A 22,841-nucleotide genomic window follows, 5' to 3' on the forward strand; every position below is an offset into this window, starting at 1 on the left:
CACTTCAACATGCAATTTCTAATTTGGAGTTTAGGAGAAAACCAAACACATGAATATGAACCATTTCATCATTTTTAAAGGAAAAATACACCTTCCACGGCAACAAAATCAATGAGTGTAAATCATCAAGCTAAAATATGCATAAAATCAACAAGATAAACATAAATTAATTAGCAAAAAGGAAAATGTCCACTTAGATGATTATGTGTCAAAAATGGAGGGAAAAGCTCCAATATTGAAAAATTCTTCAATAAACTTGAATCTTTACAAACTTTGCAAGAGAAATTCGCAAGGGGCAGCAAATGAGCCATTTTTGATGCACAATGCCAAAAACGTGCCCTAAACTCTCTCAAACTTCCAACGAATTTGCTAAATGCATGTTCATGAGAAGTTTTTGGAAAATAAATGTGTTTCAAATCTGTCATGTTACAAGTCATTTTTTACCTTTGAATACAAAAACTTGCCCTTCAATGACCAAAACATTCATTCAAAACATCAAACGTTTCTTCCTTGCCCCAAAACGTGATAAAAAACACTCCAAAAATGGATGATTTTTCAAAAACGTGGGTCAACAAGAGCATGAAAAATGACATTTCTAGCAATAAGATTCAACATTTTTACCATGGGAACACTTGGATTTGAAAAAACGACCCTAAAGGAGAAGATTGGAAGACATTTCATGGAAAAAACCAAGCAAAATCACCAAAAACGTGTTCTTGGAGGCCAAATGCATGAAGTTTTGTCTTCAAACTTCAAAAACTGGTTTTGGAAAGGCAAATACATGTGTTTGAATGCAAAATACATCTTTTGGAGGTGATAGCATGTTTTAAAAATGCAAAATGAAGCAAAACGCACCTTTTATAGGCCATTACATGTTTTAAAAACATGTAGTGGGCTCTCCCAAGGCAAAAACACACCTTTTTGGTGCATACGCATGTTTTAAAAACATGCTTTTTGCCCATAAACAGGTTTTGGAAGTGTTATTACATGTCTTTGGTGCAAAACACACCTTTTTGGTGCAAAGACATGTTCAATTACATGCATATGCAACTCAAGGCAAAAAACTCACCTTTTTTATGCATATGCATATAACACGTGTAGCTCAACTTTTTGATGTCATTGCACATTTTAAGTTAGTTTACATTTAATAGCATCAAAAAGTCCACTTTTAAGTGATTTTACTCTTTTAAGTTTGTTGAAAGTTTAGCTTCAGTAGAGTAATATTGAGCATCTGAATATATTATGCTTTGTCGTATGTGTGCGCGCGCGCGCGTGTATGTACAAATATGTATATGTATAACTTAGACAGATGTGATTCAGATTGGGTTGCTGTTACCTATTCACATCAGGTTCTATCATTCTTGATGTGACGACTACCATCGATACACATCGGATTACTTTCAGATTTATTTGTCATCACCAATCAGGTATCAGGCTTCATTTGTATTACCATCGATAAACATTGAGATCATTATCAAACATGTTATCGGGTATGATTAACCTTTGAATGCTTATGGTTAACAAACATTTCTTGAATGGTTATGATTAACAATCATGCCCCTACAAGGACATAACTCTTCACATTTGTATATATAGTTACTCTCATCAATGGACAAGGCAATACGAAAGACATAACATACTTGCAGTCCCAGAATTAACAATACAACATTGTAGATTATAAATCTACTTTCCAGTCAGCATTCGGTGCTCCAGTCTCAACATATGAGAAGTATCTCAAAGTAAAAGGCTGATATAATCTATTATCATTTCTATCAGAGATCTACAAATTAACAAAGTTTTACATGCAATTGCATCAAAAAGGTCCACTTTAAGATACAATTGCAAATTTAAGCACATGTATATTTAATTTTGATAAAATATTACTTAAGTGGGACATAAATTATATTTACATCATCATATTAACAATATAATATGTAAATATTGTTTAATAAGTAATATTTACTAGAGCATTTGATTTAACTATCAAAAATTAAATTGAACTATATAGTTAATATAGTCACTTAGTGAAAAATCAAAAAGTAAACTCAACTTAAAAATATAACATAAAGTGCACCATAATTACTTTAAGTGAAAATTTAAATGATGAAGTAACTTAAAAACATAACATAAAATGAATTTAAGTTATATTTTTCAAAAAGTGAATGTCAAATTAAAAATATAACATGATATTTTTAATTCGTGCAATTACATCAAAAAGGTCCACTTTTTGGGCACTAAAATGGTCATATCTTTTGACTGACAACTCTAATTAAGCTCTAAGTTAGATCAAATTAAAGGGAAAATAGAAAGCAATGATTTGAGCAAACCCAAAGGATTAAAAATGCAAGAAACACACACTAAAAAACGAAAGAAAGGAAAATGAAGGTCTCAAAAATCAAACATAGGCTCGACAAACAAAAAAAATAAAAAGACTTGATGAAAACCTTTCGTAAAAGAATTTGCTATGTGAATTGGAGTTGATTGATCGATCAACATTAAGCAATTGAATAACAAATTCAACTTAGAGAAATGTGAAACTAGTTTGAAATTTTTTTGTATTGTTACCTACATTTTGTAGTGAGCAATAGTAACTATGGAAACAATATCCACAATAATTCCTTGTCATCGTGAGTTGAACAAATGTAGTATGATGTTGAAAAGAATCAAACTACAATAAAGAATGAAAGTCATTGATAAAGCATTCAAAACTATAAAGCATGTAAAAGTGTATTGACATTGTATGTATGCGGTAGCATTCAGAATCTTCAATGGTGTTTTGAGATGGCAAGTCTAAGATTGCATCACAGGAATCAGTATTAAAGCAAGAAATGAACATAGACATATGGAGAAGAGATTGTCAGATTGCCTATTCAAACCAAGAAGCTGAGACTTTGTCTTTCCATCCATCCATATGTTTTCTTAAGAACCACATCAATAAGATCTGTAAGCAGCAATTGAGGAGAATATACAATTGGGAGCCTATGTGCTAAATGCCTGAGATGCTATTAGTTTTTCTCGTAAGAGATGTACAAGATAAGTGCTTCGTACTAACGTTGTAAACATCGAAGAGTTGAAGATAATATATGTAGCACTACAAAATGATATAAATATTTATTTAAGGTTAAGTGACACTACCAAAGCAAAATCTATCCAACTCGATAAGCATACAAAACAACAGCATATGTTTCTTAAAAGGAAGCGGTCAAATATTTACTGTGTTTGAGCAATTTAATAACCATGAAACATACAATATGAATCGAAGACAATGTTGTGAGGCCTTGCCCCGACCCATCGTAGCATAGTGATACTTTATTATTTTGATACTCATGACTCGATATGTCGAGACACTATCGGATACACTGAACATATTATATTATTTCATGTTGTGTGATGTTTTACTTTCAGATATTTGATTTCATCATTTAATGCTTTATGAACATGTATATTGATGAAGTAAGTGAATACAGAATTAGCACTTTGAGTATGCAATTTTTATGATTAAGTATATGAGTAGAACGAGATTAACAATTGATTATTTGAAAATGGATGTTTTAATTTATGTGATTTCCCTAATACATTATATACATATATGCATGTGATTTTCTTGAGCTATTGACGTGTGCAACAAGTGTGCAAGATGTTTTAAACGAGCAATCTAACGGAGAAACAAAACTGAACCCTATGTACCATTGCGGAAAACCCATTGTTCGTATTTTATTTGTGTCATGAATTGAATGAATGTATCATTCTGTAATTAGTAAGTATTAATGTTTCGTAACAGTGTTTTTTTTAGTGTCACTTGACACTCATGAATTGTATATGTATTCCAGTATGATAATTAGGGTTAACTGAGTAACCCAAAGATCTAAGTCGGACGAGGTTAGTGACCCTATTGCTAATCAGTTTATAATCGAGATTAATTACCCCTAATCTAGATTAGTGTTTAATCTGCTTTTTGAAGGTTGTTAGATAGTTCTAAATTTTCCTAGCATTTGTTAGGTCCCTAATTTATCCTATAGGACTAAAAACATAAAATCTAAGTACCCAAGGGGTATGGGTATGGGTTGGGGGCATTTTCCACCCCCCTAGCCCCTTTTGTTGACTTTTATGGTCACTCAAAAACCCAATTTTTGTTTTATTGCGAAAATTGATAAATTTCATCATGAGTTGAATGACTTTAACTCTGCCTTGAGGTTAGCCTTAGGTCTAGTTGTGTTAGAAGCCTCTAGAACTTTTGGGCAAGTGGGGGGAGTTATTGCTTTTTAGAGGTGGTTGAGTTTAGGATCCTATTTAGAGGCAATTTTAAGGAGGTTTAAAGTGAAATGGCTAGGTTCGTACCAAGGGAAGTTGGCGACAATAGCACAATCATATATTGGGCATTGAACAAACCTGAGATCCTAAAGGCCATAAACGGGTCTAAGTTAAAGCCCTATCACAAAAGGTAAAATTGATAAACTAACTTGAGCCAAAGGGTGGCACCACAAGAAGCAGATTTTAAAAAATAGGAAAAAGAACCATCACCATATGCACACCACCGTGGTGACCCATATAGCCAAACTATGGGACCGTTGTAATCCAAACTCATCATACAATGAAATTTTTTGTGCACATTGGTGGAAAACTTAAATGCCATAAGATGCATGAGAAAAGTCACAATGCATATCTAGGTCGTATGGACTCTTGTTGGGAGGATTATAAAACTTAAAAACCCATATGATGTAAGGCGCAAGGGAGAGAGAAGTCCATGATATTATCGGAATTTCATAGAACAAGGACTTGGAAAAGGAAAAAACATTATATACCATATGGCCCATAGAAGACCATTAGACACATGTCGCAAAACATTGAACATGGTTCAAACACTATACAACATTGGGTACTATACGGTCTAAAATCAGGTCGTGGCGATACAAAGAATTGGAGAAGTCATAATGAGAAGCAGAAGGCAAAGGGGAAAGACGTCCAACCAATACAACAAGAAGGCAACAACTCCTCATCCAATATAAACCGAATGCAGTCCAGGAACCATGCACGCGGCTAGCACCACATCGGTATAGAATAAGCATGGCAATTAAGGATTGGGGAAGTAGGAAGACAAGGGGGAGGCCGATGCTAATAGCCAACAGGTATGCATACAAAAAAGGTACGGGAAGAAGGTGAGAACTTGAGCAAGGAGTAGGTGTAATTTTTATTAAAGGGCCTATGTTACACTGAGGTCTTACAATATTGACCATTAAAAACAAACATCGATGGAACTATGCCATAATACACGACACAATAAAGATAAAGCCGCAACCAAAACAACCACACGGGGAGAAGGGGAAATTTGCAGTGGATGAGATGAGGCAACAAATGAAGGAAACAATATTCCTAAGTCCAAAAGGCAAACAAATCCACATCATTAAATTTCAACTCTGCTTTTACAAGAATGACAGCACAAAGTTTGAGATGAGTAGGAAATGATGGGAGTTGTGATCATAAAAGCATTTTTATATATATAGAAAATAAATTTTGAAATCTCAATCTTACAAAATGGAACTATTAATTCAAACACACTTGAAATTGAATCAAGAACATGACGATTCTTAAGGTGCTATATAAATCATATTTATACACTGACATGAAAGTGGGAAAAAATAAATGTGTGAGATAGAAAGATTAAACAAGAAAGTTTGAAGCAATTGTAGTTGTGCTCATATAAATATAATCCAGCATCAAGTCATCAGTTATTATTGTTTTTTAAAAATGCATCTTTCAAAATATGCCGTTAAAAGCTATATACCTCATTTTCACTAAGTGCTCGGGACAGCAGTGCATCTTTTGCCTCCAAAGATTCCTGTTCAGAGCTCTCCTCTTGCTTTGTTCTCTCTACCGCTGCTTTGAGTCGTTTTAATTTGACTGCCATTTGACCTTGAAGCTCTTCACTTTCTGCTGCTTCTAGTAAAGCCTCAGCAGAATCTAGGTCAGCCTGTGCCTTCACTTTGGCTTCAATAGCTTTTTGAACAGATTTTTCAACAGAAATAACTCCCTTTCTTAAATCAGATATGCGATTGTAGGTTTTATCAAGTGCATTTCTTAAGATCTGTTCAAAAAAGGCAAGACAATTGTTTGTATTAGATGATAAATTAGAAACAATTAAATTAAAATGTACAGTGGGTGGTGACAAAGGTTATACAATTCAAATACAATATGATGGGAAACTGCAATCAAGTTGTTAGTCTTCAAAAGTACCAAAAAACAAGAAGCAGAAAGGAAAGGTGTTATTACCTCCCATGGACGATCAGAAGTGTGAAATTGTTCAACATTGGACGGTGAAAAGACCCAAGTCACAATTGATAAATTAGAAACAATTCGATACACCATCATGCGATCAATGGCAATAGCAGCCATTTGAGTATTATTTTGAAAAATTTTGGAGGTTTCTTCTATTACTAGAATTTCATTTGATTGACCAGAACCCAATTTACTTATTATATTTCCATATCTCTCCAGTACAGTGAATAAATGTGAGAAACTCTTAGATCCAATATGAAGAAGTGTTTGAACAACCACATCAATTGCAACATTGTGCCCATGCACTGCAATGATATTCTCCTCCACCCATGAAAGAATTTCACGTGATGTTTTCTTATCCTTCACCAGATTATTCAACTCTTTCGATAAAGAGAATTCAACTCCTTCAGACTGATCTCCCTTCTGATCTGCATATTTGAAACAAGATCCATCTTTTGGTGGAAGGAGTTCTTCTAAACCTGGGGCTTTTTGAATACTCTGCATGAAAATTAACTCAGTGTGCCGTTATGTTGGGATGGGTACTTGATATATTCTCTAAAATAAATTAGAGCAGACAATAAAAATTAACAATAAGTAAACAAGATTCTTAATATCACGAGAATGGTGATTTAAAGAATAAAATCAAGCACAAACATTGAAGTCACTCAGTATGCCATAACACAGTAATAATTTTCTTATGGCACTAACATAACCATAACCAAAGCTAAAAGTTACTGGGGTACAATAAAGTTGGAAACCCGATGTGCAAGAATAAGCATCCCACAAATATGTTTATAGAAAACAGAATTAAATTTGAAAAATCACCAGGAAACATTTGGCGCAAATGATGAAACACGAGAGTTTTAGCTCACATGCTTAGATTTATTTATGCAGGGCTTTAGGTACCTTGTAGCAGCCAAGGGGATGCCTCAATAGTAGGGTTTGAATATATGGTAATGCATGAACCTAAGCCCACCTCAATGAATTGTCAAAAGGTAATTAATCTATTGAAGCCCCACCCATGATCTTTATAAGCTCCTATTCAGTGTTTGCTTTAATGCCTATGAGATTGAGTTTGAGCGGGAATGACATATTGCAACAAAGGAAATACCATGATACAGATTATATTTAAGAATATTAATTTTTTAAATAATTATATAAAATAGATCAAATATCAAGAAAGTTTTGGGGCGAATGGTGAGGAACAACGAGTTTCCAATTACAAGCTTAGGCTTTGTTTGTACAGGCTATTAAGTGCAAAGCTTTGACAATACATGACAAAGCCTGCATTTATGTGCTCTTATGGGGTAATGCAGCTATGAAAGCTAACACTGTGCCTATAGAAAAGATTGTCTGTCATTTACCTTCAAATTTTGTAGAATGTGGACTTCAGTGGAAAAGAGCTATTGTATGGATTCCATTGTCTGGCTTCCACTTTCAAAGATTGCTTGGTTAAAAAGAAAACTTCCCCACATGACCCATATTGTAGTAAGCACCCCATTCAAGTGGTTCACTCTATATTAGTTGACACTAAGACAAGATTTTATGAAAAGGAAAACCTATTTGCCTTGAAGGCAAAACATAACCATACATGTTGAATCTCTAAGAAAGTTGATGCACAGAATTATGAAATTTCATTTCTAACCAGAACAATTTGCCCTCAAGTATCCAAGGGACCTGTGTAATGGTGATGCACAAAACTTCCAGAGTTAATCGCCCTCACTGCAGTCAGGCAACCCACAACTGCAGTAAACATGTGGATAGAGAGTAAAGCAATAATACTGCAGCACATCTGAGTGCAGTCTTCTTCTAAAAAACTTAAGAATGTGGCTTGTGCTGACCTTCAAGTCCACCTTCTCAACCAAAACTTACTAGGCAAATATGAAAAAAATGTTGTCAAAAATGTTAAACCTATCATGTAAAAAAAAGCTTATGCGCATGAAACATCACCAAAACACAACAGATAGCTGACAAATATGCTAAGAGAAGTTATGATTTCAATCATAGGTTTCCCAAATGGGAATGCCTGCAAAAGATGGCTCACAATTCAAGCCAGTGACAAAATAGGCTGGTTCTCAAGAAAGGAATGCATATAAATGATAGACAGCATACCTGCATGATTTTTTCCCAGTAAGATAATCTAACTTCTCGCTGAAGTACTTCCTGTACAAAGACACGTTGTGGCGACCACCTTGGAAGATCCAAAACATGCAACCATTCTTCCCATTGCCAAATGAACTGAAAGTTTGATCTGACAAAACAAAACAATAGCAGATGAACAAAATGTTAATTCTTTAATCCTAACCCTATTTCCAGGCATTGTTGATAATTGATCATCAATCCAGAAATTATACTAGCAATGATAGCAAAGCCTTTTAGAGAAATTATAAGGTATGCCTTAAGCCTTCAGTTCACTAGTCAAATTAAAACCTGATATGCGTACACAGTACTAGTTTTAAGAAATTGTGATACATGTCGAACTTACAAGTGCTGAGAGAGCCAGAGAATAAGGCGAGCCTGACATTCCAAATCTAAATCGTTCACCCTATCAAAAAGGGAACGCACAGCTCCAGCCACAACCATAGGGAAAGCTCCAGGAAGAGCCTGGCAAGGAAACATTAATCAAACAATGAGCTAAATTAATTTACCATCTACATTGCATAGAGGGTGTCAACATTTACCCGTGCAATTCAGATTAAGTATAATTAAGGGATATCCAACAAAATCCATTACATTACCTTGCAAAGATCAATAATCACCAATGCATAATAGCATCCCTTAAAAGGTGGGTTGGGAAGCAAAAGAAGCTGCAAATATCCAATGTACAACTCTTGAATTAGTTTTCCATACAGGAAAAAACAACAAATAAAATTGATCCCTTCAATCATTTCAAAATATATCCACATATATGTGTGTTTATGAATGTATCTATGTGTGACTGGGTGTGCACATGCATGCATGCAAATGTGTGTGCACAAGTGTATGCATGCATGCACATACATTTGTTTGTGAATTAAAAGGTGTTAAACATGAAACTAGAATCGTGAGAACTTCTAACACAAATTATCTTTTGTGCATGCCCTGTTTTAAATGTCATTTGGCATAGGCAGGGTATATGTTGGCAATATGAATCAAGACGATTCCTTGAGGTTTTGGCCTTTCAATTGCTTTCATTTTGAATTATATCCTCAAACAGTGCATTCTAACCCACAATCTTCAACAAACAATTTCTCTAACTCAGATTTAATTGCATCATATTCTCTTTTGTTTCACCTGATAAAACTTTTAATTTTGCAAGCTTTTTAGTAGCCTTCTCTAACTTGGATTGAAATTAGAAAAGAAACATCCAACTGATTACCCTAATACGTATTACTTGTACTCTCTTCATTTAAAGTACTAGGTTAACCTTAAGATGATTTTGTTGTGATGTCTTTCCTATGACTTTTAATTGCCGAATCTAATTATTATCAACACAAATTAGTTACCATGGAGGTAGGCAAGCCAATTTACCTCAACAAAAGATCATTCCAAATCCTATGTGGATTGCAAAACAAAGACATTCCTCTCAATCCTAGAGATTTTGGAATCCTAACAAATGCCAATAGTGATGGTGGTGTGGTAGAATGACTCAAGAGAGGCTCTGATCTAGGAGTTTCACCATAAAGACTTATAGCCTTCTAGGTAGCTCTCTTTGTAGCAACTACTTATTTTAAAGTTGATTTTGCACATAGTAGCTTGCAATCAAAATTTTAGATAATATATGGTATCTAGTTATCATTTATGCATCATGCAATAAGCATTACAAAATGCATTCTAATCAATTAAGTTACCGGTATGGGTATGAGAACTTGTTATGAGGGTATGGGAAAACATATTGCCCTTGGGCGCGTGCATTCAAGTACATATATGTGTGTAGTGCAAAAAATTTAGAGAAACATACAAAATTGTAAAACTAAATACAACTGATTGTATTATACTACATCAATAATCAATGTCAAATGCCAATTGATAGTTCAAAATCTCAATATTATCTGATATGCCATATAACATCATATATATTTAGGCTCATGATACAAAAGCAAATCGTTATACTACAAAACTCACAATAAAAAATAATAATTGTCTTATATCTTCATCAGTCATCAAAAGGATCTAAACCAAGATCATGTGATATTCCCAACATTTATTGTAATAATTGATTTAAGTTAATAAATTAATTGGTCCCAAAACTTAAATTATATTATAAAAAGGACCTTTGATTAATTACTTTAATTAATAAAAATGGGCCCAAATTAATAAAATAAAAATAATTGTATTTGGGGTTCTGATTGATTTATGTATATCTCAAGCCTACCTTTTTTTTGGTTGTAGATGTGTTGTTGTGTCAACACTTGTTGTGAACCTCCAAAGTTTTCCTACGACAGGGTATTTATGACTGATAGGTAGGATGTTTTTTATATGCGTCTTGGATTTTATTTTGTATTGTGAATTTCAGTTGGAGCTCTTGTCTGCCTTTTCCAAGATGGAAGATCCCCCTTATTTGGTGAATGCAGTTTCGATGGTTCACAAACACCCCAGTCTGCCATTGGAAATATCATACATATATTTCACAAGTGTGCAAGATCTCTCAACCGTCATCATTTTGTGACTGCTCTGTATCTTCTTGGATCTTTTTGATGTCTAGGTAATATGTAATCGAAGCACTTTCATTATATAAAGAGTAATGCATTTTCGTCACTAGCTTTGGCGATAATCATTTTGGCTTCATATTATTATTATCATCTTTTGTCATGTTCTAATCTCGGCTTTTGGCTAGCATTTTTTGGATCTACACCATCGATCTCTTGCAATACTTGATTTGGCATATGTTATGTATATTCTGGTGTATCACCAACATTCAATATTTATTCATATCAAGTTTGGCATCGTCTTCCATGTCACACACACATTCTAGCATTTAGCGGATTCATCACTTTACCTATTTGGTCCACTTCTCTATCTGTACTCTACTCAAATACCACTCCCACCAGAGTATTATCATCCACAATGACAATGCTACCCTCTGTGAGCATCGTACATCTATTACCTATCTTTCCCCTGAGTGCTGCCCTCGGCTACAATGGTATGTGATGTGTGGTAAAAACTTAGGTGTGCCATTGGGAGCATTCCAGTGATATCAGAGCAACTGATTTTGCCAGCCTGTTGAGATGATTAAGAAGTTTTCGGATTTGGTCAAACTATGGTGCCCAATAGGGATTGAGAGTGGTGGTTGAAGGACTAGAAAAAAATGGCAAAGAGCTCAATGAAGGTGTTGATCTTCCATTAGATATATTGGAAGTATGTTTGTGTAAGGTGAACCAATTGCATTCAAGATTTATACAGAGGACCCTTTCTTCGTTTAAGGATTCCTTAAGTCAACCCAGGCTTTTGAGACATGATGACAAGGAAATAAAGTTGGCAGCTGCAACATGTCTCGGTGAGATCTTGAGAATCTCAGCCACCCTAGGTGCTATAAGGTGAACCACGGACATTGAAGCATTAGCATAGATATCGGAATATTGAAAATCCCAACCTTATAAAAAATAATGAAGAATTCCAAATATTACATCCCTATGAAGTTTAAAGAATAGAATTAACAATGAAACTACTAATAAGGTAAAGTTCAAGGATTGTGAGGATCTTACAAATCATTCTTTGACTGATTTAAACTATTGTTTCAAGTTCAACATTGTGATCTAGGAACACTAAAAATTATGAAAATAATGACATGCTAATAACCAAGAAACAATTTTGGGCAAGTGAGTATCTGAAGCCAGAGAAGGCTTGTTTTAGATGGCTCCTCCAAAGGAACCTTGTTTCAGATGGCTCCTTCTTCAAAGGATTCCATAGAGGATGTTGAATAATAAGGTAGATCTGTGTAGTTCATGCAAAATTCCTGAATCTATTAATCATATCTTTTTTCTAGTGTTTTATAGCTAAAGATAAACTGGGCAGAATAATAGGATAAACTGGAATGAGATTCTGCTTGGTAGTGTCAACTGTTTATCTAAAGAGCTCAATACCTAATCGCATTTTTTCTCTACTGAAACTTAATCGCAAATTTGGGTTTATAGGAACGGGGAGAAATTTCAAGGTAAGGTAAGGGTGCTTATTGAGTTTCCTAAAAAGCTTGTATCCTCAAATGTTGTCTCGCAAGCAAATGTCATCATGCAGATCTCAAAGAGGAAGTTCAAAATGAAAAAACTGCTTAAAGAAGCAGTCATTGCATTGAATGCTCCTAAGATACTATAGAGTCAAACTTGGACTAACAATAAGAAAGGAACAAATGTTCCTAAAAAACCTCCAGCGTTTGTCCATAGGTATAATGAAACAGAGCCTAGGAAGGAGCGACACCTGAAGCCAGAAAAACGAAGCCGGACCAGATTTCACACTAATGAAGGCAGCAACACAGTGCATTAGGAGGTTAGATCCAACATGGATCTGACAGCCGGCATTCAGACAATGAATTCAGAGAGTGTGCAATTGTACAGTGAAAGCAAGAACTTCTACATTGCTTCAGTTTTTACAGTGTGCTTATCTAAATAGTAGTGAAATAACATACATATACAATTAATTTTGTCATCTCTGATGGTATGATAAGTACAGTGGTTGGTTTTTTGGTTGTGGATGTATATGACTTTTATTTACCATCTTTAATACAAAAATAAATAAAAACTAAAAAATTTGAAAATGAACAGTTCTATCAAATTTGACGAAAACTTAACAATGTCAAACAAATTCAACCAATTTCACAACTCAATTCATTTCTAAGAACTTCCATCTTTGAAGAATAAATATCAAAACAATTAACTTGTCAGATTTCAACTTATATCATGTTTTCAAATAGCAGACAAGTGGTTTTCAACTTATATAATTTAAAACAACACAAATCCATCAGACAACCATGAACAAATACAAACAAGGGCCGCAAATGCATTAACAATCAACTTAACATTGAGCACTATTTTCCACTCAGCATCTCACAAGAACTGCCATAGGATGGCTGATCTACCATTATATAATAAAGTCAACTCCTTAGAAAACTTGCTACTTTTTCTTGCAGTAGGGCATTTAAAACATGTACCTGAGAGAATATTGTTTCAGCCATTAGATACTCATAGCGGAATGTAACAGGTAAGCTAGCCATGTATGCAGCACATTGCTTACGACTGCATAATTTTGAAACTTTCATCAATGATAAGTAATATAAGAGACAAAATTAGGTACCAGAATCAAATAAACTGAGAAATGAATCATTCAAAGTCAACCAGCTTAACATATTCTACGATTTCTTGAATACACTCAAATTCTCCTCATTTCTGCTTGTGCACAAAATTAAAAAGAATATCTACTGTTTCATATGTAAGATCGCAACATGAACTCCAATGGAAATCACCTTGCTGTTACTTGTCCAATGGGGCTTCAAAGGAAATTCTCAATACTTTTATCATTACAGAGCACTGTTAGCAAATACTCAAAGTGTCACCAATTGCAATAACAGATGTTTAGAAAAAGATCAATTCAAAGAGTTGTTATTAATAGTTTGTCTATATGTTATGTAGGATGTTTACGAAAAAACCTTTTTTATTTCCTTTAATTTGATGTGTGTGTGCGTGTGCATGCATGTGTGACTAAAACTCAACCTGACCAGAATAAGTAGTGGCTGAGGCATGCTCTTTAACTCATATTCTAAGTAATTGGCTAAGAGTCCTAGCATACATGTTAGCCCTAAGAATAAAAAGCACAGATTTTAGTAAGTTCTCCACATGACTGTTCTAGCATAACCTATTTAAACTTTTGGCATGCATATAATGGGATTCAAACTAATCTGAAAATAGCATTTTTCCTTTTTCTCTTGCCAAATGGAATAACCTTTCTTGCTCTCCGCCCATATGAACACACTTTTTTACAAGTATTCTTCCCAATTTAAACCTGTCAAAGGAGACAAAAACAAATTCTTAACCATTACTATCAAATCACTGACCAGTTTGCACTGAAATTAAGTCGAACCTACATTTTCCCGCAATCAAGGTTGTTGGATAAGCTAAGCAACACTTAAACTAATGACTCCCTTTCATAGGCTAAGCTAATTGTTGGTGTACGACTCAACACAAATAAAATATACCTTTCCAACGCCTTCCCTAATAGCATTGTAAGACAAGTTTTTATAACTCATCTTACCCACCATATATAATCAACCTGAGAAATTTTCATCAAAATGTCACTTCCTATGAGGAATATTCATAGAGGCTTATTAAAAGGTTTGATAGAAGACACCCCCAAGAAGATTTCAAAAGGCTAACACATTTTAAGCAGCAAGGAATAGTTAAACGTTATATTAATGAATTCCAAAGAATCTTGGTATGAGTAAGAAGAATAGATGAAGATCAACTTATCTATTCACAAATGGTTGAGGTAACCACTAAGAGGGTTGGTAAATGCTTTAAAACCAACATGCCTTGAAAATGCTTTTGAAACAACTCTAAATTTAGAAACCTCATCAAAAAACAACAAATCTTTAAGCAGCCACAAAAAACCATTACATGGTATAGATGAAAGGCATCAAAAGGAATTTCCTAAAAGAAAACGTCTCAAAAATTGCAGTGAGAACTTTGAATGCGGACACACATGCCAAGATGAGAAAGCCCAAAGATAATGAGAAGAACTAAGAAAGAAGAAGTCATGTTTTCGATGTAAAGAATCATTGGAACCAAGACATAAGTGCTTGAATCGGGGTTGAGGTCACACAATAGATAAGATAAGATAAAATTATTAATTTCCCAACAAGAGACCACCAAAAGGATCTAAGGGATTGAGAGCGTACAACCAAAGAAACAACGGGCTACAAGAACACTAAACAGTGTCGAGGAAAGAGCAAGCATGAAACAAAGGAGCCAACAACGATGCAAGGACTAGGGATCTTTCCTCGGCAGAAAGAAATCCAACACCAAAGGATATGGTCTAGGACTAGTAAGGACCTTGAACCGCCGCTGAGAATTGTTGGAGGGGTGTCACTGACAAATAAATCCATTGCGGGGTCTGACAAATCCAGAGTGACTAGTGCTGGAGTTATTGGATGGCCGCTTCACCCCCCGCTGTAGAGACAAGGAAGAGAAGAAAGCATTGATGAACTAGTTTGGGTGTCTCTGGGGGAATAAGAGTTGTATAGTATGGTCACGGAACTGCAGAGTCTCTCAAAGATAAAGCGCAAGGCACCACTGGTCCATGTAACCGAAGAAAGATGAGAGAGATCTGCACTCGCTGAATAAACAATAAAATCTTTGTCAGATCTCATAGTAGGCGGTGCAACGTAAAATGAAATGGGTCTCAATCTTGGCCTCATCTAGGGTACACAGACAACAGACTCGATACTCTCTATCCATGTGGTGATTGGTCTAGATTAGAAGCTAGTGGGAGCCTACTCTGAAGGACCCAAGAGAGATGTGTAAGGCATGGCACGAATGTCAAGACAGGTGGCTAGGGCATACAATAATCCCATCTTGAATATATAGGAAGTACTCAACATAGAAGGCCATCTTTGGGCGTAACTCCCCAATCAGGTTGCTCCAAGTCATGGTGATGTATTGTTTGTAAATATTAAGTTTGACATGTTCGTTCAACTCTTGCATTGAAGGGAGAAGATGAGCGAGAGTGTCTAGTGAAAACTCAAAGGGAGGGAGGCAGTCCATATCAATCCTAATCAAACTCAGCAAGGAAGTAGTCTGAGCATACCAACAATAGGCTCTAGAGGCAAGATCAGAGTATGCGATGGCGACAGAGGAATAGTGAGCCAAGTAAGAATATCTGTGTCGGTTGTGTGCGAAATCCGCAAACCTACAGAGATGGTGAAGAAACCAAATCAGGTCAAAAATAGTCCCTAGCCTAAAGGGATGAGCCCCGAACTCGACCAAAGTAATGTTGAGGGGTGAATCGATTGTCAGTCGACTGGATGGTTTTGGAGGTGTTTCTGTAGCCGACGGAATGATGTCCGTCGGTGTTTTTGTATTCTGTAGCCGACTGGATGGTTCCAGCGGTGTTTCTATAGCCGACGGAATGATGTCCGGCAGTGTTTCTATATTCTGTAGCCGACGGGGTGATGTCCGGCGGTGTTTCTGTATTTTGTAGCTGACGTCGTCAGTAAATAGTTTGTAGCGGACATAATGTTGTGGCCGACGGAGGCTTGGGGAGAATCGATTTTGTGTGCCATGACAAGCTGGCAAAACAGTAACAGACAAACAAAAGAGAGGGGTTGCTAACAAGAAAAAAAAAATGATGACAGATTCAAGTTGTTTAGAATGAGTTACAAATGATGCCAAAGGAAAGGGGACGCATCTATGGTTGCTAGAAAGAGTGCAAAATCGACAGAAAATGACAGAAATGGTGGGTTCCGTGCATTTCTGTGTGGGTTGCGAAGTGCCCCAGGACCCCGTGGGGGCGCTGCCCCCTTGGACCCCCAGTCGTTGTGGATATCAGTCGTGGGAGTCTGACCAATTCAAAAGAGTTGAAGTTGTTGCAGGCATGGACTGTTTGTGTACCAAGGCACTGGGAGTAGGTGTTGGCTGGGAGGCTGTCTTGGTGGATGCATAGAGAGCTCGGGAGGAGCTAATCATCTAGTTGGAGGCAGTGCAGCGACACTTGGCTCAGGGTACAGTGGAATTGAAAACAGAGAAAGCAGCACAGGTGGTGATCAAGGTCAGCTTGAGTAGATAGTATTGTGTTAGCAGAGGCTACAGATGTAACGGATGAATGTGGAAGTGATGTGACAGAAGCAGATTTTTCTTGTTGTAGTCACTCTGATGATATATTTTGTTTGTTAATTTGTCTCAGATATGTTGTAATTGTCGTCCGGAGACGACTTTTCTTTTTGGGGGGGATGGTGTCAGCCGACTGGATGGTTCCGGAGGTGTTTCTGTAGCCGACGGAATGATGTCCGGTGGTGTTTTTGTATTCTGTAGCCGACTCGATGGTTCCGGCGGTGTTTCTGTAGCCGACGGAATGATGTCCGGCGGTGTTTCTATATTCTGTAGCCGAAAGGGTGATGTTCGGCGGTGTTTCTGTATTCTGTAGCCGACGTCGTCAGTAAATAGTTTGTAGCGGATGTAATGTTGTGGCCGACGGACTCCTTCGGGAAGGTTCGGCAGTAGTATTTATATCCCGTCTGGGATCATTGTAAATCATCATTGATCTGCTATTGCGAATATTATGAAGCCTAATGTATGTTCTGGCATATGCGAATATTATTCTGCTATTATATTCCATTGTCTATATGCGTTGATTTCTTTACCTATACGGTAAACATCGATGACATCTAATAGTGCGTTAGAGTAACAAAGTCTGAACTCGCTCAATAGAGGCCCAATCCGGATCACGAAGAGAAGGTCCCCAAACCACAAAACCATAAACCATCATCGGTTTGACCAATGAGTCCAAGAGGGACAACTTGAACATAGTGTCCTGGAAATGATGTCTAAAGCATTGTCTCTCAAGCATAGCAAGGAAGTCCATCCCCTTGCTAACTCTAGGCTAGATGGAGGGTCTCAAACTGAAGCAAGGTCCACAAAGCTTGACTTCGAGATACTGTGAGAAGAGGTAATCTCAATCTCCTAACCTTGAAAGTAAAAGTGCATATGTGAGGTCTTCAAACAGTTGGAGACCAGAATCCGAGTCTTACCTAGGTTCACTGCAAGGTGTTGTAGATCACAAAAGGAAGCCAAGCCATCAAGAAGCCTCTGAAGACTCTCCGAGGAGGAGGATAAAAGGACCACATCATCTACAAAAAAGAGAAAGGAAACCAAGAACTGGTGTAAATAACAACCATCGCTATAGTGCAAATAGTCTCTGGGAAAGGCCCCAAGCTCATCAATATAGATGTTCACCCTGATAGTTCTCTGGATAGGAAATGATAAACCCTTGAGAGTCCTGAATCTACACACCAAGCTCTCGTACAACCTCATAATAGTCCTCAATAAAATCTCTAAAACCTCAATGTCTCTAAGTCTCTAGAAAAGGGCCACATGTGGCACGGTATCAAAAGCCTTACCAAAGTCTACGAAACAGCAGTAGACTTTCGTTGAGCAGGGTCAAGCCTCCTCAATAATAGCCCACAATGTCAACATATGGTCCATGGTCTGGTAATCAATCTAAAAACTGGCATGACCTCTATCTTTGTGAGCTCTTCTGTCAAGTTGTCTACATAGAATAGTGTTTAGTATCATCGCATAGTGTTCAGCAAAGGTGTGCCCAATCATGATAGTCCTATAGTTGTAGGGGTCAAAAGTCAAACCGTTCTTGTGAATCGAGTAAAGCACGTGCCTTGACCAAGAATCAGGAAAGCCAGTGCAGACCACTCTATTAAAGAGCGTAGAAAGAAAGAGGCCCTAAACAAAGACGTTGAGCTTGAAGAGTTCAATCTGAAAACCCTCCCCATCAGTCGCCCTGCTACAAGTCATAGATCTGACACTCATAAATACTAGAATGGGTGAAAAGGTGGTAGCGGGGAGGCAGGGTGAGGTGAAGAGGGGGTTGGTCAGGGATGTCATAAAGAGTGGAGGTATGGTCGGTGATTGATCTGAAATCAAGGGTGGAGGGCAAGGGGGTACGGAGGAAAAAGGTATGATCAAAGCAATTCTTGACACAAAAACAGAATGAACATCATTGAAGAAAATGAGGTATGATTAGGGGAATCTCAACAACATCCAACCAAGAAATGGAGAAGAAAGCCAATGGAGTTTCGAGAAAGTTCGACCCTAGTCACAACAATAATTCAAACCTTCAAGTATTAGTAATGTACTAATGACTTATTTATGTAACCTAATTTTGATCATTATTGCAATATTTAAGAAAGAAATAAATTGAATTAAAAGAGATGCAATTAAGGGAGAATCATTAGTGCACCCTATTGTAGAGGCACTTAATGGGGAATTCTTGTGAAGGAACCCTACTAGCATGCAATCAAGAGAGAACTACTAGAGCACCTTATTGCAATTACTTTTCCTATGGAGTCTACAATTAAGGGAGAATCACAAGGGCGCCCTATCACAACTATAGTTTAGGAATTAAGAAAGCACCTACTTCTTTGTCATAAAGGGACAATGGCTAAGGTACCCAATTGTAGTACTAGTTAATGGAAAGACAACTTACGTGTACCATGATGCAAGAAGCTTTCCTACGAAGTCTACAAAAGGGAGAACTGCTGGACGCCCTATTGCAGTCTATTTAAGGGAAAGACAACTTTAGCATACCCTGATGCAAGAAGCCTTCCTACAGAGTCAAGAAAAGGGAGAACTGCTTGGACACCCTGATGGAGCCTAAATTTGAGTCTCCATTTGTACTTCTTCCTTGGGTCAAAGATGGTTATAACTGCTGAAAAGACCCCTGAACAGCTCTTTCTCAAGCCCATTGTTGATGCCATGTTAAATGGAGACTATAAGCATATTACGTTGCGTGCATAGATTCAGTTTTGAAATAGGTGTTTGCATGAGATCTGGTTTCTTCCTTCCTCATACATGTTCACAGCAACTTGTTTTGATCAAATGTTGCATATCAACATTCAGATATTGGATAGCCGTTTGTGTGCAAAAGTGCCAATAGAAGTGTTAATGTTAATACCAGAACTATCAGTGATTATTATTCTGGAAATTGCATTACATTGAATACGGATGTGTCTATTCTTCGGCATTAGTGAGAAGATTTTCAATTTGAGATAACAGAGCATATTTTTGTGAAGCCATAGATATATTTTGTACATGAGTGCTTAAAAGAACATTCAGAAAATGGATAGAAGTCTCGATCAAAAGCTATTGGTTGTGCAGTATTGAACTATCATCGAAGTTGAAGCTATTTGCAAATGTCTTAAATAGGTTTGCCAGGCATCAGCACAATCAAATACATCTCACAGACTTTGTGCAAATTATTAATACAGAAAGCAATATATATCTGTATGATTGAACTATAGAATCTCACCACAGGAGACTTTTCCAGTCAAATTAAAAACAGATATGGTTGTCATTGCAATATATAAATTGATGAAACAGGCTTGTGAAGTGCTGATTGAAGTTGAACATAGGATCCAAATAAGCATGAAATTGTTTACCAATCCCCATTGTCTGTAACTGGGCCTCTACATGGCATTCCTATAGCAGCACGATATCAAATCCTGAACATCATTGAAGCACGATTTTATCTGGAGGGCTATGTTGTCATTCAATTGTGGAGTCTTCACAGAAGTGTAATGCCAAGTAGGAGATAATTTCCACAGCAAGTCAAATTGTGATATTGCTATCAGGATTTAACTGTGTGATTTCGAGTCAAACTCATTGACCCATGTTTCATGAGTAGTGATTCAACATGAATCCATCTCTCATGAGAATAAATGAAACACTTGGCACTCATTGGATCTAGGTGATGCTCACAAGGGTGAAGCATCGGAAGTAGTGATTCAACATGAATCCATCTCTCATGAGAATAAATGAAACACTTGGCACTCATTGGATCTAGGTGATGCTCACAAGGGTGAAGCATCGGAGAATAAATGAAACACTTGGCACTCATTGGATCTAGGTGATGCTCACAAGGGTGAAGCATCGGAACCTCCGATGCTTCACCCTTGTGAGCATCACCTAGATCCAATGAGTGCCAAGTGTTTCATTTATTCTCATGAGAGATGGATTCATGTTGAATCACTACTTCCGATGCTTCACCCTTGTGAGCATCACCTAGATCCAATGAGTGCCAAGTGTTTCATTTATTCTCATGAGAGATGGATTCATGTTGAATCGGAGATCCAATGAGTGCCAAGTGTTTCATTTATTCTCATGAGAGATGGATTCATGTTGAATCACTACTCATGAAACATGGCTCAATAAGTTTGACTCAAAATCACACAGTTAAATCCTAATAGCAATATCACAGTGTAATGGCACTTTGTGTTCTATTCCTCATGTCATAATTTTTGCGACAAAAATAACCTCCGAGCAGTATGAAAGAAGAAGGGGTCGCTACGGAAGTATGAAATGTACCCGTAGAGGAGGAGCATTGGAATGAAAAGATGAGGGCCTTTGAATGATCAGAGATGCATATGAACCTATGTAGCAGCAACAGTAACAAATGGTGTTCTTCAAAAAGAATGAAGATATGACCGGACTTTGTGTTTGTCGAAGAACTCCATGTTCCGCGCATTTTTTGTCTCCCATGATGATTGAGATCCCTGTGGCAATATTCTTCAGAAATGCTAAAGCGACTGGTTGTATCTTATTTAAATCATTGGTGTCTAACATTGTTTTATGTTTGTTGTAGAAAGGAGCAACACTTTGGAAAGAAGAGATTCAGCAGAAGAGAAGTGCAAATATGAATCTCCACAAAGGATATGTGTTTGAGCAAGGAGATGTACACAGGAGAAAGGTGTGTGCGTGAGAGAAATGAAGCGATTCATTGCACAAAACTCATAATTCAAATGGGTCATTGATGCAATTAGAGCGCGAAGATATTTCTACCGAGTTTTTATTATCTTTCAAACATTAATCAAGCCAGACATAAGTTAATGTTTGGTTGACATTAACCCTCCAATTGATTAAACTAAACTTATAAGTTCGTTTGTAGTTTGGAAGTGGTATGTCGTTTGGGAGAGATGACATACCTCTCCATCTACTATAAATATACGATGTAAAATCTTACAATATAAACACTTTCTAATTTTTATACTATGATGCACTTATGATGTATTTTCCGATTGGCAAAGAAATGACTTCTTGAAACGAAGCCAGTGGATTGAATTACCAAGCAAATTTATATGCAATTTCGGAATTGAAACGCAGTGGATCGATCATCTGTAAGGAGTGTCTTTATTGCGATTTTATTTCTGGCATAATTATTTATTTTAAATTTTGGAGTTTTAAATTATTATTAAGTTGTGTCATTTATAAATATTTTATTTATTTTTTATAAATATTTTAAAATTCGGATAAGTGGATTGGGTCATTATTGCATTTTAAGTTTGATAAACATAGATATTGTGAAATATTTAATTGTTTCCGTATTTATGTCTAGTTTGTCTCCACAGGAGTTATAGTACATCTTAGACTAGTTTAAAATTGCGTTTATATAATTGATCTGTCTCGTTTGAATTGTTAAAATTGTTTATAGTTTAAATACATTGAACTTTATAAAGTTGTACGTTTTAACTTATAATATTGACTCTGATTGCCCATTTAATTAAGCACTGGTCTTTATATTGCTCTTGATCCATAATTCATATGCTCGCAATTTTTTCATTTCTTTCCTTTGAGGAATTAATATATTCATTTGTTGCATTAATCTATAATAATTCTTTATTTAAAACATTATCACATTTATATAGTCATTTACTTTTATTTTTAATTCATAATTTGCAATTTTGGGGTTTTTTATAATCCTTGCCCTCTAGGAAACTTTTAATACATTTGTGTTCTAAACAATCTGCTATAAGTGTTTTGGATCTTAAGTGTTTTGTCCAGGATCAAGTACACCTGCCTTGGTCTTGTAGAACCAGAAGT

At 36.3% G+C, this 22,841-nt stretch overlaps 1 protein-coding gene across 3 annotated transcripts in view; it reads right to left on the minus strand.

The window, feature by feature from the left end:
* ABH1 (ARM repeat superfamily protein) overlaps positions 1 to 22,841 on the minus strand; it is a 200,801-nt gene that overhangs the window by 19,078 nt on the left and 158,882 nt on the right. For all 3 annotated transcript variants that reach the window (XM_089801895.1, XM_089801893.1, XM_089801894.1), the window contains exons 12-17: positions 13,397 to 13,481; positions 9,012 to 9,080; positions 8,759 to 8,877; positions 8,386 to 8,524; positions 6,268 to 6,771; positions 5,783 to 6,082 (exon numbers count right to left, since the gene is read on the minus strand). In XM_089801895.1, the coding sequence (XP_089658021.1) occupies positions 5,783 to 6,082; positions 6,268 to 6,771; positions 8,386 to 8,524; positions 8,759 to 8,877; positions 9,012 to 9,080; positions 13,397 to 13,481 (1,216 nt within the window). The remainder of the gene's footprint in view (positions 1 to 5,782; positions 6,083 to 6,267; positions 6,772 to 8,385; positions 8,525 to 8,758; positions 8,878 to 9,011; positions 9,081 to 13,396; positions 13,482 to 22,841) is intronic.

This window comes from Cupressus sempervirens, chromosome 9 (assembly GCF_028749045.1).
Source record: "Cupressus sempervirens isolate cs-2001-9-10 chromosome 9, ASM2874904v1, whole genome shotgun sequence".
Lineage (NCBI taxonomy): Eukaryota > Viridiplantae > Streptophyta > Pinopsida > Cupressales > Cupressaceae > Cupressus > Cupressus sempervirens.